This window comes from Oryx dammah, unplaced genomic scaffold, assembly GCF_014754425.2.
Source record: "Oryx dammah isolate SB20612 unplaced genomic scaffold, SCBI_Odam_1.1 HiC_scaffold_15, whole genome shotgun sequence".
NCBI classification, from domain to species: Eukaryota; Metazoa; Chordata; class Mammalia; order Artiodactyla; family Bovidae; genus Oryx; species Oryx dammah.
Window position 1 is genome coordinate 8943599 of NW_024070199.1, and position 15197 is coordinate 8958795.

Sequence of the window (15197 nt, forward strand, 5' to 3'; positions counted from 1 at the left end):
CTAAACTCACTTGTAAATTCTAATAGTTTGTAAAATACTTTGCATTATCTACATATAAAACTTGATATCTATAAGTAAGATAATTTGCTTCTTTATTTCTAATCTCTATGTTTTTAATTTCTTTTTCTTGCCTTTTATTGGATGGGTTAGAACACTTCAGTGTTCTAGTCAACACTGTTGAATACAAGCATGATGATGGATATATATGTCTTATTCCTGACCTCAGTAGGAAAATGTTTAATATTTCACTATTAAGTACAATATTAGCTATAGGTGTTTATTTAAAAAGATACTCCTTGTTTGCTAAGAGCTTTATCATATTGCTATAAATTTTTATCACAGTATTGAATTTTAGCAAATGCTGTACCTACTAAGATGATCATATGAGCTGCCACCTATGTTCTGTTCATTATAACCTTAATTTTTTTGTTTTGAGACAACTGTAGATTCACATGCAATTGTAGAAAATAATACAAACAGATCACACAGGCTTTTTCTCCATTTTCCCTCAAAATAAGCATTTTTTTTTTCAAAATTTAGTACAATGTCACAACCAAGGGACTGACATTGATCTTGTTCATGTTTCCACTCTGATTTTTGAATATTAAGTCAACCTTGCTTTCTTTATTCATGAAATATTATTTATTGTTATATATTGCTAGATTCAATAAGCTAATATTTTGTGAATGATTTTGCATCTATATTCATGAGAGATATTGGCCTTTAATTTTCTTTTCCTGAAGTGATATCGCCAGCTTTTGATATTAGGATTATAGTGACCCCATAGAGTACTTTGGAACTGTTTCTTTTTTCTCTGTTCTCTGAAAGATTTTATGTATGTTTGATATTATGTCTTTCTGAAATGTTTGGGAAAATTCACCAGTAAAGCAAGCCAGCTGGCTTTGAAAAAATTTAAAATATAGATTTGATTTGTTAAAACAGATCAAGGCCTACTCAGAATTTTTATTTCATCCTGTTTTTCAAGAAATGTTTCCATTTAATGTAAATTGTCAAATTTATTGGGAAAGTTTTTTTTTCCCCTTAATTTCTTCTTGACTTTTTAATAATGTCTATAATCCTGTAGTGATGTCTCTTTTTTTTTCATTTATTTTCTCTCTTTTTTGGCTAGTCTTACTGGTGGTTATCACTTTTAATTAACCCTTTTGGCTTTATTGACTTTCTCTTTTATACATCTACTTTTATATAATTAATTTCTGCCCTTTATTTCCTTTCTTCTACTTTCTTTAGGCTTATTTTTGCTGCTTTCTTTTTTAAGATTTTTGAAAAGGAACAGATGATTGAACTTTCAACCTTTCTTATTTTTAATATATAAACTTAAGCTCCAGGAGTTGGTGATAGATAGGGAAGCCTGGCGAGCTGGAGTCCATGGGGTCACAAAGAGTCAGACATGACCGAGCGACTGAACTGAACTGAAGTTATAAATTTCCCTTTAAACAACATTTACCTGGAGTTGCAAGTTTTGATGTCATATTTTTCATTATAATGAAAAGTATTTTTCCTTGTGATTTCTTCTTTCACCCATAGCTTTTTCAGAAGTATCTTGCTTACTTGAAAATTATAGTTTTTTGTTATTGTTGTTGTGTTAGTTATTTTCTGCTGTGGTCAGAGAACTGTTCTTGCATTTCAGCTTTTTGAATATCTGTTGCCACTTTTTATGGCCCAGGATACAGTCTATTTTTGTAAATATTTTGTGTACATTTGAAAAATATGTGTATTCTACAGTTGTTCACCTTTTTAAATCCTTCATGATTTGGGTGTTTTTTTATTTTGTTTTGTTTTTGTCTATTAGTTACTGAGAGAGGTGTGGTAAGATCTTCAAGCTTGACTTGGAATTTGTTTCTGCCTTTTTTGGTTTTTTATTTTGGTAAAATATACATAGCATAAGGTTTACCATATTGCTTTTTAGTTTGGTAAATTTGGCTTTATATATTTTGAGATTATTATTTGGAATTGTTATGTCATCCTGATGAATTAATCTGCTTATTATCATGACATATTTTGCTTCATTTTCTCTTTCTTAACACTTCTTACCTTAAAGTCTACTTTAATAGTTTGGTCATACCACCTTCCTTTTGGTTAATGTTTGGTCAATCTATCTGTGGCCTTATAGTTAAAATGTGTTTCTTGTAAAAAGCTTTACAAGCAGAAGTAGCTTTAAAATGAAATGCCAGTGTCAAATTCAGGTACAGTCAGAGCGTCCTTGCCTTGTGGTACCAATAACAGGGAAGTAACGATGGCCTTGGAAGGAGCCTCGGAAGTCTAGATCTGATACCGCTGACGGGAGATGGACCTCCGTATTTTTCAGTCCTTTTTCCCTTTATGTTTATTTTTGGCTGCATTGGTCTTGGTTTCTGGCTTTTCTTGGCTGGGGGCTGCTCTCTCGTTGCGGTGTGCTGGGCTTCTCGCTGCAGTGTCTTCTCGTTGCCACGCACTGGCTCAGGCACACGGGCTTCAGTAGTTCGGGTCCAGGGCTCGAGAGCGCAGGCTCAGTAGTTGTGGCACACAGGCCCAGTAGCTCCGCAGCCCATGGGATCCTCCCCGCCAAGCACTGAACTTGTGTCCCCTGCATTGCGAGGCGGATTCTTAACCACTGGACTACCAGGGAAGCCCTGGACCTCCCTACTGATCCACTATTTCTACAAAACAAACTACCACCCTCAAATGGGTTTATAAAATGTGTCATGTTAATTATAAATCGTGTCAGGGTAAAGAAGAGTGGACTTGAATTGTGGACTGGCTATCATCCAGCACCCTCTGGGTGGGAAAGATGTATAGTCAGTGCTATGTAAACCTCTGAATTTTCCTCAGAAAATTTCTAAATGAACTATTTCACATGGGTATCCTAGATCAATTGGTAAATGTCTAAGTGGTAAGCACCCTAGGGGACTATCTTGGTCCACTGTTATGCTCCGGAACACTTGAAATATGAAGTGTACTTTCATTTTTGTCTCTCAGGCCATGCAAGTAAATGAATAGCTGAATACTCAGAATTTTGATTTTAATTGTAATTATGACCTTTAGAAATATTCACTGCTTTAAAAATGGACCAAAGTGTAAATAAAATGGGCAACTGATACACCTCAGTTCCCAAAAGAAAAGTACAGGAAGTTGTTTTCACTTTTCAGTTTTAGAGAAAAGACTTCATCATTTTATACGTGATGTGGCTTTCTGGGCTCCTGACATCTTCATAGAATTTGACTGGAGTTTCCTTCTCTTGGAAGTGGATGGGCATTTTCTTGCTCTCCACAGTCATGAGCTTCACTTCCAGGGGGCCCAGGTTTACATAATCCTGTGGTGAACAGACAGAGACAGGAGAGGTTATTTAGCAAGTTACCAGCCTTTGGAGGTCAGGTTTTATCTATTATAGTTGGCCTTTATCTGGCAGATTACATTGTGTCCTAATTGTCTGAATGCTGTATAACATGTGAAAAATAAGAGCTACTGTAAAAAAAAAAAAAACCTCAGTAAACGTATACACTACACCCACTGGATCATGGTAGGCAAGATCCCCCAAAGAGCAGGCAGCAAGGCTAGAAGGCTTGTGTCTTGGGGACTTGGGCAGTGGGTTGGGGTGACGGGGGGGGGGGGGGTTGGGAGGCATCAATAGAGTAGGGAGATATATCCTCTGCAAGCTCTTTAATCGGTAAAATAAAGTATTTGCTGCATTTAAATAGCCCTGTGCTGGCCAGGATGTAACCACAGCAGAGTTTTCTGTATTAGTCACGATCAAAGGGAAAGATCTGTTAACAGCTTTGACAATGAATATCTTAATACTGAGCAAATCCACACGAGTTCTACACATTTCACAGGATCTACTGTAGGTATAAAGCTTACCACATTCTGCCAAACTAAATATAGTTTAACATATCAACAAACAGAATGGGAAGTCTAATTGATATGAAATCCCACAGCTAACCCCAAACTGGGTTGAAACAGCTCCAGCCCTGTTCAATGTGTGCCTTCCTTTTGAAAGCTTCTCCAAGTCATACCTCCTCCTTTTGAACTCCTTCAACACTTCAGCAAACCTTTCCCGAGTGCCCACTATGTGCCAGGATGTGTACCCAGTGTTGGGGCACAAGACTGATCACAGAGACAAACAGAGGAATACATTCCTCCTGAGCAGCAGTCGGCGATTGTCTGACCTGCTTCCTACTAGCAACGTGTGGTTTAGAGTAGGGCCTGCCACACCGGCATCTTGAGACTATACTTCTTCCTGTTCTCCCCTTTAAATTCTCAACCATCTATCAAGTACCTGGCATGTCGTGAGGTTATTAACAGGCATTTATAAGAATTTAGGAGAATCAAAGAATGGAACAGGAAAGCAATGTTTTATTTCTCAAAAATGCATATAACTGTATTTAACTTTTAAAATACACAATTCTAGAGCTGCAATAAATGCATGAGAGAAGTAAAGCAAATTAGTGGAAATGTACCATATATTTCAGAACCGTCTAGAGCAGGATTCTGAAGTGAAACCCTGTATTAGTCTGCTTGAGCTGCCACAGCAAAATACCATAGGCTGACCGACTGAAACAGCAGGACTTTATTTCTCATAGTCCTGGAGGCTGGTCCAAGGTCAGTGGGGCAGCATGATTGGGTTCCGGTGAGAGCCCCTTTGCAGACGGCTGCCTTCGCAGTGTCTCACAAAGCAAAACCTCTTCTTATAAGGTCACAGTCTTATCAAATTAGGACCTTTATGACCTCATATAACCTTAATTACCTCCTAAAGCCCCCATCTCCAGATACAGTCACAATAGGAGTTAGGGCTTTCAACATATGAATTGGAGTGGGGGGCAGGAACACAGGTAAATCCATAGCAATACAATACCATTTCCACCACATCAAGAACTTCCATGGAAAGTAAGAAGGTCTTAGAAGAGAACATAAGCAAAACATTCCCTGACATAAACTGTACCAGTGTTTTCTTAGGTCAGTCTCCCAAGGCCATAGAAATAAAGATGAAAATAAACAAACGGGACTTCAACTTACAAGCTTCTGCACAGCAAAGGAAGCTGTAAACAAAACAAAGAGCCTGCAGAATGGGAGAAAATATTTGCAAATGATGTGACTGACAGGGGCTTAACTTCCAAAATATACAAACAGCTCATACAACACGACAACAAAAAAACAAAACAACCCAATCGAAAAGTAGGCAGAAGACCGAAAGAGACATTTCTCCAAAGAAGAAATACAGATGGTTGATAGACACACGAAAAGATACTCAACAATGCGAATTATTAGAGAAATGCAAGTCAAAACTATAACAAGGTACCACCTCATACCAGTCAGAATGGCCATCGTTAAAAAGTCTACAGATAGCAAATGCTGGAGAAGGTGTGGAGAAAAGGGAACCCTCCTACACTGTTGGTAGGAATGCAAGTTGGTACAGCCAATGTGGAATACAGTAGGGAGGTTCCCCAGAAAACTAAAAATAGAATTATCATGTGATTCAGCAAATCCCACTCCTGGGCATATATCCAGACAAAGCTATAATTCAGAAAGATACATGCACCCCTATGTTCATAGCAGCAATATTCACAATAGTGGAAGACATGGAATCAGCCTAAATGTCCATCAACAGAGAAATAGATGTAGGAGATATGGTACATGTATACAATGGAATACTACTCAGCCATGAAAAAGAACAAAATAATACCATTTGCAGCAACATGGATGCAACTAGAGATTATCATATTAACACTAAGTGAAGTCAGAAAGAGAAAGACCAGTACCATATGATGTCACTTATACATGGAATCTAAAATATGACCCAAATGAACCTACCTATGAAACAGAAACAAAACAAAATCAGGGACGAAGAGAATAAACCAGTGGCTGCCACGGGGGTGAGGGGTGGCAGAGAGGGTAGGAAGGGGAGTTTGGGGTTGGCACATGCAAACTGGTATGTATATATAGAATGAATAAAGAACAAGGTCCTACTGTATAGCAAAGGGAACTATATTAATATCCTGTGATAAGCCATAATGGAAAAGAATATGGAAAAGAACATATCTATATCAGTCACATTATTGTACAGCAGCAGTGAACGCAATGTTGTAATTCAACTTTGCTTAAGTAAAACATGAATTTAGAAAAATAAATAAATTCAATGGATAAAGGCAAAAATAAAAGTAAAAAGGTCTTTCACTCAACCAAATGGTGTGGAATTTTGGAATTTTGTAGGCAGTTGTTCCCTAGAGTGAGGTCACTGTAACATGCTATGTGTCCTGATACCAAGATACCCATGTGGGTGTTTGAGTGCTATAAAGTCTGGAACCTTAGTCTTTAAATTGTCATTTGATGGTAGCAGGACTGAGTTGTACTTAGTTAAAATGGTTTTTATTGACTTATTCAGTTTCTGCTGCTTTCTTAATCACTCTTTCTCCTATCAGACTTTGTTTTAGGAGAACTTTTAAGGTTATTGGTAGTACCAAGAAGGAAAACAGCAAGAGGTGGATATGAAAGTGACTGGAAGGCACCAAGAAGGTTTTAAAATTAAAAGGCTTGATAATCCAGGTTTTGCCTAATGGTGTTATGTGGCCATTTGTACTTTCCAAAGATGGTCACACTGATACACACGTCCTATCCCATGCTTTTCTTAAAATATGATGCTGACCTTCTTCTTTCAAGATGCAGGAGCTCTGTTATTTCCCTTTGGGTGGAAATTTGTAGCTACACCAACAGATAGAAAATGATGGACTTGCTGGAGTATGATTTCCATGTCATAGGAAACATTTGGTCTCTGGGACTGATGACTTGGGGGAAACCAGATACTGGAAGAAAGGGACGATAAAGGAGACACGCGTCTGTGAGGAGACCCATGTGGAGAGGAACTGAGGCCCAAGCTCTGCCAGCGTCACCTGGCCAGCCAGGTTGGTGAGCCTCCTCAGAAGTGGATCTCCCTGCCCAAACCCAGCCTTCAGCCAGCATGCGGGTGCGCCTGCTATGGAACTCAAGTGAAGACGGTCCACGGAAGACCTGGCCAAATTCCTAACCAACAGAAGCCTTGAAAAAGAATAAATGGTTATTGTTGTAAGCCACTAAGTCTTGAGGTAATTTATCACGTAGCCCTAGATGTACTGCCTTATACCATATACTAGTAATGGAGTTCTATCAATACATAGATGTAGCGAGCTGGGCAAAGGTAAGAGTGAAAATAGTATCTAGCAACAGGCGTGAATGGCAGGCTGCTTTTACTAATAACTTGCAAATAGAACTTTTCAGTATCCGTATTTTTGGTTAATTTTCTCCACTAATTAATAAAACAACATTTTCTCTAGCAGTGAAGATGTCTTCTCATGAATCTTACCTTGAAATCTTGCTCATCCTCATACAGTAAGTATTTCACATCAGAGGCCCCAAACTCTATGCTTGAACTCTCCTCTTCATCTATCTTCAGAAGCTGGCCGAGTCTGCTGTCCTTGTGACTAAGACGAAAACCACTGCTCCCAAATGAGATGCTTGACACGTCTCTGCTTTTTATGTCTATAGGTTGCGAGTCTGACTTTTCTGGGATGACTGTGAAGAAATTAATTATGTACAGCTTTTGGACAGATAAAAATATAGCACATATTCTTTGTGACATTTTGAATTTGAAAGTCCTTTGAGAATCTCCAGGAGGAGATGAATTTGAGAATTAGAAATGTAGAATCGAGGTATCAGAGTGAGAGGGAGTCCCATTGTTAGCAACCATGTCTAAGGTGCGTGTCCCTGCATCAGCTAATAAGTTAGCATAATCGTACGGAGGTCTGTGAGTATGCTGGCCTTTTGGTTGGTTGGCTGAACTGAAGTGCAAACCACACTGGTACAGACATCATCCTATCCCTCTTCACCAGCTTCTAGTTCATTCACTGTGACACATGGTGACTTTGATTTGAAAACAGGGCTAGGGAAAGGAGATGGATTGGGTCATCTCTGCAAGGACAAGAGGAAGGTGGAGGAGCTGGCAGGTATCTACCCCCTGAATCACTCTCGGCTATGAGGTGCCTGTCCATAATAAGAAGCTCAATAAGTGTTGGCCAAATTTTTAAAAAAATTTCCATTACAATAAAATAATACCTTTATGTGTTTCTGACAACTCCAAAGGCACTTCAGGTGGTACTTCCTGCCCAACAGCCTGGGTAAGATACAGTCGCCTACAAACAAATAAGAAAAGTAGTCTGTCAGCCAACAAATGCTGTAGCCCCTGCTCAGGAGTGTCTGTCTCTCTGCTGGGAGCTGGAGATGCACAGATGAAAAAGGGGCGTCGGGCCCAGTGGGGTGGCAGACGATGGCAGCGTTTCGTGATGGTGGTTTGTGCCAGGATGGGTGATTAGCACAGTGTAAGGAGTGCTGTGGTCTTCCCACGTGGTACAGAAGTGAAGACTCTGCCTCCCGATGCAGGGGATGCCAGAGATGTGGGCTCGATCCCTGGGTCAGGAAGATCCCTGGAGGAAGAAGTGGCTGCTGACTCCAGTGCTCTTGCCTGGGAATTCCCATGGACAGAGGAACCCGGTGGGCTACAGTCCATGGGGTCGAAAAGACAAGACTGAGTGACTGAGCACCCGGGCGTGTGCGTACGCTTGTGCACACACACACACACACACACGAAGTGAGAGAAGAAGCACCAGATTTAGTCTTAGGAGGTAAGGAAAGGTTTCCAGGAGGAGATGACACCTGGGTCGAGTCCTGAAACACCAAGAGATATTTGTCAAGGAAGAGCTTGGGGTAGGGGGTGTGTCCCATGATAAGGGAATAACAGACACAGTCCGAGAAATGAGAATGGTCACAGCACCAGTTACATCACTGGTGCAGGAATCCAGATGAGGAATGATGGTGGCCAGCATGGGATGGATTTGAAAAAGAAAAAGAGAGAGAAAAAGACAAGACAACGAGCAGTAGGAAACCAAGATGACGTCACGGTTCTGGCTTTCACTGAGTGGCGTGTTCCAGCTACAAGTCCGGTGAGCTGTGTGTGTGCAGTTGCAGCTCTCTGTGCTGCAGAGGCCCATGGAGTTTTCCATCAGAAGACACGATACCTTGAAAGCTGTGTGTGGCATTTCCATGAAGTTTACAAGTGACCCTTGCAGATATGCTAACAACCCTTCCTGCTCAGCCAGCCAGAATCCAGAGTGAATCCCCTGGATTACAGGCTGTTAGTTTCTTAAAGCACACGAACAAATTATCATCCGAGATACTTACAGCTCCAAGAAATGATGTCACTGCATACGATAGTTATCTCTTAAAACCTTGTTAAGACTTGGTGAAGGTGTGTCTCAGTGAAGCTCTGGTCTGCGGGTGGTCAAGTCTGAGGCCACAGAGTTCTCTGCCTCTTGAATGACTAAGATCTTACTAAACACTGTGACTTTCACGAGTCTGGCTTCTCTCTTAACCATGGGTTTCTTGTCACTTTTGGACCACCACAGGGCAACAGCGCTTGGTGTTTGATGGTGCAGAAAACATTTCAAAGAACTCCATCATATGAAACTAGTGTTAGATAGATTTGAGGTACTGGTTCCCCTAGACTCAGCTCTGTGGCACTGAAGTCCCTGGGCAGTAACCTCTAGCTTACTCATCTCATCTAATGATTTCAAACAAATCCTGCAATGCCTTATTGGAGTCATGAAGGAAAGCGTTGAGGGAGGTCTGATGGGAAATAGAGGATTAATAACTCTATTAGCTAGAATACTCAATTCTTCATCCAAATAGGAAAGAAGAGAACTTTTTACACGTTCACTGGGTACAGTTCACCTCTATTTCTCAACTAGAATAGACAGGACTAAATTCTCAACAAAGAGGTGGAATGGACAGTTGTCATAAATTACATACTATTTATTATTTTGACTTGAAAACGGGTACAGTAAAAGTTCCTAAGGACCCTTGACATTTTCCTCGTGGATCAGCAGCGTAACAGATAACTAAGGGTTTGCACATATCTCTGTTTCTTTATGTGGTCTTTCTAAAATGTCCTAAACACTTGTCTTGAAGGAATTTACAGTCTAGGAGGGAAGCAGGTGTTAAGTAAGTAATCGCTAGTGTGATAAATGCTAGTTACAAAGGAAAAGTTCAGGGTGTCCTGGAGGCATACACCAGGCACCTTCTAGAAACACAGTCTGTGTTGTTTCTGTCCCCTCAGATGGATTTTGATTTTATCTCTCTCAACTCTGAAGCAAGACTAAGTATTCATGTCTCCCACTAAAGAAAGCCAGGCCACAAAGCGCAGACGAACAATGTGGGTTTTACCAAGGATTTCCGTGAGGGAAGCTAGAGGACAGGGCGAAATGACATCACAACAAATCACACAACTTCATGAAAGCCCTCTTTAAAACGTGCTCATCTCCCTTCCTGTCCTTGCCAAACTCTCTGTATCCTGGGAAGGAAGTCCGCTTTATTATAATGAGCATTTCACCTGCACATCAGCACTGAATCCGGAACAACAGACCGAGCTGACCAAAGCAGGAAGTGAGGTCGGCAGTTTACAGGGTATCCCTTTCTGGAGGTTTGGGTGGTTTGGAAGAGAGAAAAAGAGCACAGCAGGCAACAGGTGGAGCAGTGGTTAGAAGGCCTGGCTGGCAGAGATGCGTGATTACAAAGAGATGTGGGCAGCAGGTGCTACACAGCAGAGGCTGTCTGGGTGTGGAGCTGGAGAGGTGTCATAGGGAAGGAGGCTGGCAAAAGACAGCATTGCCCCTGGGGGGACAGTGAGGCCCCTGCCCCCTAGGGACCCTTAAGGGCATCAGCTCAAGAGATGGAAGCGCAGGAATCCTGTAGGAAGCCGATTCATCCAGCCCGGTCGCCCACTTCGCCTCCTGGTACCTGCCGCCCCGGGGCAGTGCAGAGATTGTGGAAGGGAGCAGGTGACCCTTCCTCTGTCCTGCCCACCCAGTGTTCAGACTATAAAGTCATCCTGCGGTCTCCCAACTTCTCCAGTCTTGTATCTTGACAGCCATCATTTAGCTCAGCAAAAAACAAAACAAAAACAAAAACAACCCGCAACTTACCCATATCCACCCTTCCTGGAACACATTAGGAAGTCTGCCATCAATAAATACTTTACTGGGTCTCAAACAGTACTTCTTCCATGCCACACAAACATCAGAACTACTTGGGTATAAATGTTTTCCTGGGCCTTCCATCATGTTGAACTTCTCTGCCCAGACGCAGATATTCTTCTCCCATCTTGCACATGTACACCCTACATTTGAGTGGTTTGAGTCCTCTATCTTTCTAAGCATGTTTTTGTTCAAATTATGAATGCCACTTTGTTTTAATTCCACATTGTATGTGCTCAGTCACTCAGTTGTGTCTGACTCCTGGTGGCCCCATGGGCTGTAGACTGCCAGGGTCCTCTGCCCATGGAATTTTTCAGGCAAGAATACTGGAGTGCGTTGCCATTTCCTCCTCCAGGGGATCTTCCCAATTCAGGGACTGAACCCACATCTCTTGCGTCTCCTGCATTGGCAGGTGTAGTCTTGACCACAAACGCCACCTGGGAAGCCCAATGCCATATTCCAGGGCACTGATTTTCCATCAAGATTGGTATATTAAGACTTATTTTGTCAGATAAGAAAAAGCGGTAATCTAAAATGCAAAGCCATATACACCTTTGATTTCACTTATGCAGAAATAAATGTGACTTGGAATGCCAGGCTATTTTCTATGCCTAGAAAGTAGTTTGGCTCTTTCATTAACTGTCAGAGGAAACCGTTCTATAGTCTACAAGGTAACCAGGAGTCCCAAACACCTCCGGAAAGCACCCACAAGGTTGATCACTCCCTCCTCCTGTGCTCTGGCTTTGCACCCATACTTCTGCTGTATTATTATGCATTTATTTTTATGCCCAATTCCCCTGCTGGCCCAGAGGTTTCTGAAGGACAGCAGTTGTGATATTCATAGTAAATGTTTGCTATTATGAACACAGTGCAATGTTAGAAAAAGCAAGTCAAAGTTTGCCTTGTAGCAACGGTCAATGGGGATAAACTTACAGTTTCCCCATGGCCATTTTGTGAGTGTCTTTCTTTTCGACTATTAAAGAATTGTCATCTTAAAAAAAATAACTTTCTACAGATCCAGATGTTTAAAAAAATATTCCTAACTATGTAATGACTCTCACCTGGGTATCTTGAGATCCACAAGTCTGCAGTTGAAAAGCTGATCAATAAGCACCAAATTTTCTTCTTCCAGCTCATGAATAGCATTTTCCAGTTCTTCCACTTCCTTCCTGTGATTTGCAATCTATTCTCAGGAAAAGGAGAATAGGTGTTAGTTTTCCACAAGAAATTTAACTTTAAAAAATGCATTTGATGGAGAGGGAGATCTATCCTGTATTGTTATTACTGTGTTTGCTCTAAGAAAGAAGGGATGGGACGGACTTCATTCCAAGTCATTTTAGGCAGAACTTGGTTTCCTGATTAGGCAGTTATTACTGAATGGCAAGAATTTCCTTTCCTACTCTGCAGGAACATCACTGGATTTATGTGCCCTGGAGGCAGAGATAAATAAAAAAATAAGACTATTTATCAGTCTAGTATTAATACTTAAATGAGGATCTATCAAAGGTTAATGATAAACAACACAATGAAAATTAATAGCACTGGAAAAAAATCTGTACTATGGCATTTAGAAAAGAGAAGTACAAGCCTAGGAGTCCTTTCTATCAATTTCTGTATGACAACTATATTCTGAGTGTGCTGGAGTCATTCTGAGAAATATCAGATAGCTGAGATGTTATTCATTCATTCATGAAATTGTACTGTATACCTACAATGCACCAAAAACTATAGTGCACTTTGGGAATAAAGGACCAACAAGACACAATAACCTTCAGGGGTCTCTTAGCTTAATGGGAAGGAGAGTGATGGCAACAGAAGACAGTATGATGAAATATAATGATGGAAGCCATCCAGGTGCGGTGGAAGGAGGGCAAGTTTCACTGCACGTCTGCCAGGTGTGGGCGGGGGAAGGAGAATTAATGGAAGAGATGGCCGCCATTCTGGATCTTGAAGGCAAAGAAGGGATTCTCTAGCCAGACGAGAGAGGATATATTCTAGGCAGAAGGAACCACACGTATTGGGCATCACTATTTTGCTGTAGAGAAACAAAATGGGCGTGGGGACAAGTAGGAGAAGAACTGGACAAATGCGGGAGCCAAATAATGCAAAGTAGCCTGATTTTTATCTTGCAGGTTAGACAGTAGGTCCATTCATAGACATAGCAGGGTTAATTAACTCTAACTGCAGAAACGTGGCCAACTCAAACATGAACACAACTTGCAGGTTCTGTTGATAGAGTTCCCATCAATCTTTAAGAAATGTATTTTGATAATTTTTGGTCTAAAGAAGGCTTGATCATGGGGAGACTGTATAGAAGAATGTTACTAGATAGAACCCCTAACTTACCTCTCTGCCCCCCAAAACAGCATGAGCTATGCAGGTGCTGGATTGAGTGGTGCTAATGGGTAGAAGTCAGGGTAATAGCAGAATTAAGAGTGTAAAATAGAAAGTGATCAGCTGGTGAGAATGATAGAAAGATAGCTGGGAAAGGTACTGTCTCTCTTGAGGGAACATGATGAAAGAAGAAAGGCACAGGGGAGGGGTATGCATTATCTCTTATGAGGAGTTGCCAAGAGTGTAACGGAGATGAATACTTGGAAAGAGATGACTAACACAGTTTTGATTTGCAGTTGAAGTTACTGTATTTTGGAAGCATTCAGTATATTACCACATGCATGTCTCTTTCACATAAGTCATTTATTAAATGCCTGAATTCTGACTAAGGGTAAATTCTTGCTTGAGGTAGATGGATACAAAATTCAACAAAGCATGGTTCCTTCCCTCAAGCTAGGAAAGAAATCTACAAGTCCAGTGAACAAATACATAAACAATTATAAAACAATACCAGTGTCATAGAAAAGGCTTAAAGATGAAAAGAACAGCATCCTAACCAATTTCGTGAGACAATTTAAGTCCATAACTCTACATTACCAAGTTAACGGTTGGTGTTTTAGGATCTCATATTTTACGAGATTATCAGCTTGATTACAAGCCTGAATGCCTTAAGGAGAAATTTATAATTTTCAAATGTCAAAGGATGAGAAAGAAATTATAGTTAGAAGTTATAAAAGAAGGAATGAATAGAATGTTTGGAAAAGTTTGACCTCAGGGCTTGGCATAACTGGGAGCCAGCAGGCACAGTTTTTGGTCTTCTGGCAAGCAGGGAATGAGGGCCCTTTGGGGGAGTTTAGTCCCATCTTTCAAGCTACAGATAGCCTGTGACATCCCTTATGTCTTTAGAGTACTAAGTAAGGTTCTCAATTGTTGTCTCCCTCTCAATCTTCTGAAATGTTAGGGAAATGAAAACAAATTCCCTTTTTACAGCCATATCAATAACTTTAGATTCTGCAGGAAGGGTCTTAGCTGGTGGCTCAGATGGTAAAGAATCCACCTGCAAAGCAGGAGACCCAGGTTTCATCCCCGGGTTGGAAAGATTCTCTGGAGAAGGCAATGGCACCCCACTCCAGTACTCTTGCCTGGAGAATCCCACGGATGGAGGAGCCTGGTGGGCTACAGTCCATGGGGTGGCAAAGAGTAGGACATGACTGAATGACTAACACCATCACACTTTTTCTAGGGTAAGAAAGTATAAAGAAGGAAGTGGAAGACCTCTTTTCCCTCCCAGCCCCTGCTTCTCCCCAGATACCCAAGAAATGTACTTAAGAAATTGGAAAGGAATAATTCAGGCACCTAGGATCCTGATTAAAATGTATGCTCTTAAAATTTTCCCCTGCAAGAACCAAGTTAGCTTTATGCCTCCTCATATTTGAAACTTCGATTGCTAACCTCTTTGAATCTCTGTCTAGTTTTTCCAGCTTTCCATTTGTTAATTCAAGTTATTTGGAAATTTGAATTTTCTTTATTTTTCTAATAAGCATGCTAAATAAACTCAGATAAAGTCATTTAATGAGACCTAATATTCCTCCCAGAGATCTAAGCTTTTTGGTTATTATTGAAGAATAGTTAAATGGAGAAATATTTGGGGGAGTTCCAATGTTAAATATCCCTTTTTATTCATTCTTAACCTTCTTCAAAGAAATTAATTAGCATACATTGTTCTATTTCCAGGCAATTTTCAATTCCTGTGATAGTACTTATAACCAGAAATGGTTTTAATTAATTTTGTGAGTAAATTTAATAACAGTA

At 40.6% G+C, this 15197-nt stretch overlaps 1 protein-coding gene across 1 annotated transcript in view; it reads right to left on the bottom strand.

Moving 5' to 3' along the window:
* Positions 1-2912: 2912 nt before the first annotated feature.
* Positions 2913-15197, bottom strand: part of CCDC83 (coiled-coil domain containing 83) — a 53182-nt gene continuing 40897 nt past the window's right edge. The window contains 4 exon segments of the mRNA XM_040255540.1: positions 2913-3310; positions 7331-7539; positions 8080-8220; positions 12096-12234. Coding sequence (XP_040111474.1) covers positions 3149-3310; positions 7331-7539; positions 8080-8220; positions 12096-12234 — 651 coding nt within the window. The 3' untranslated portion in view covers positions 2913-3148.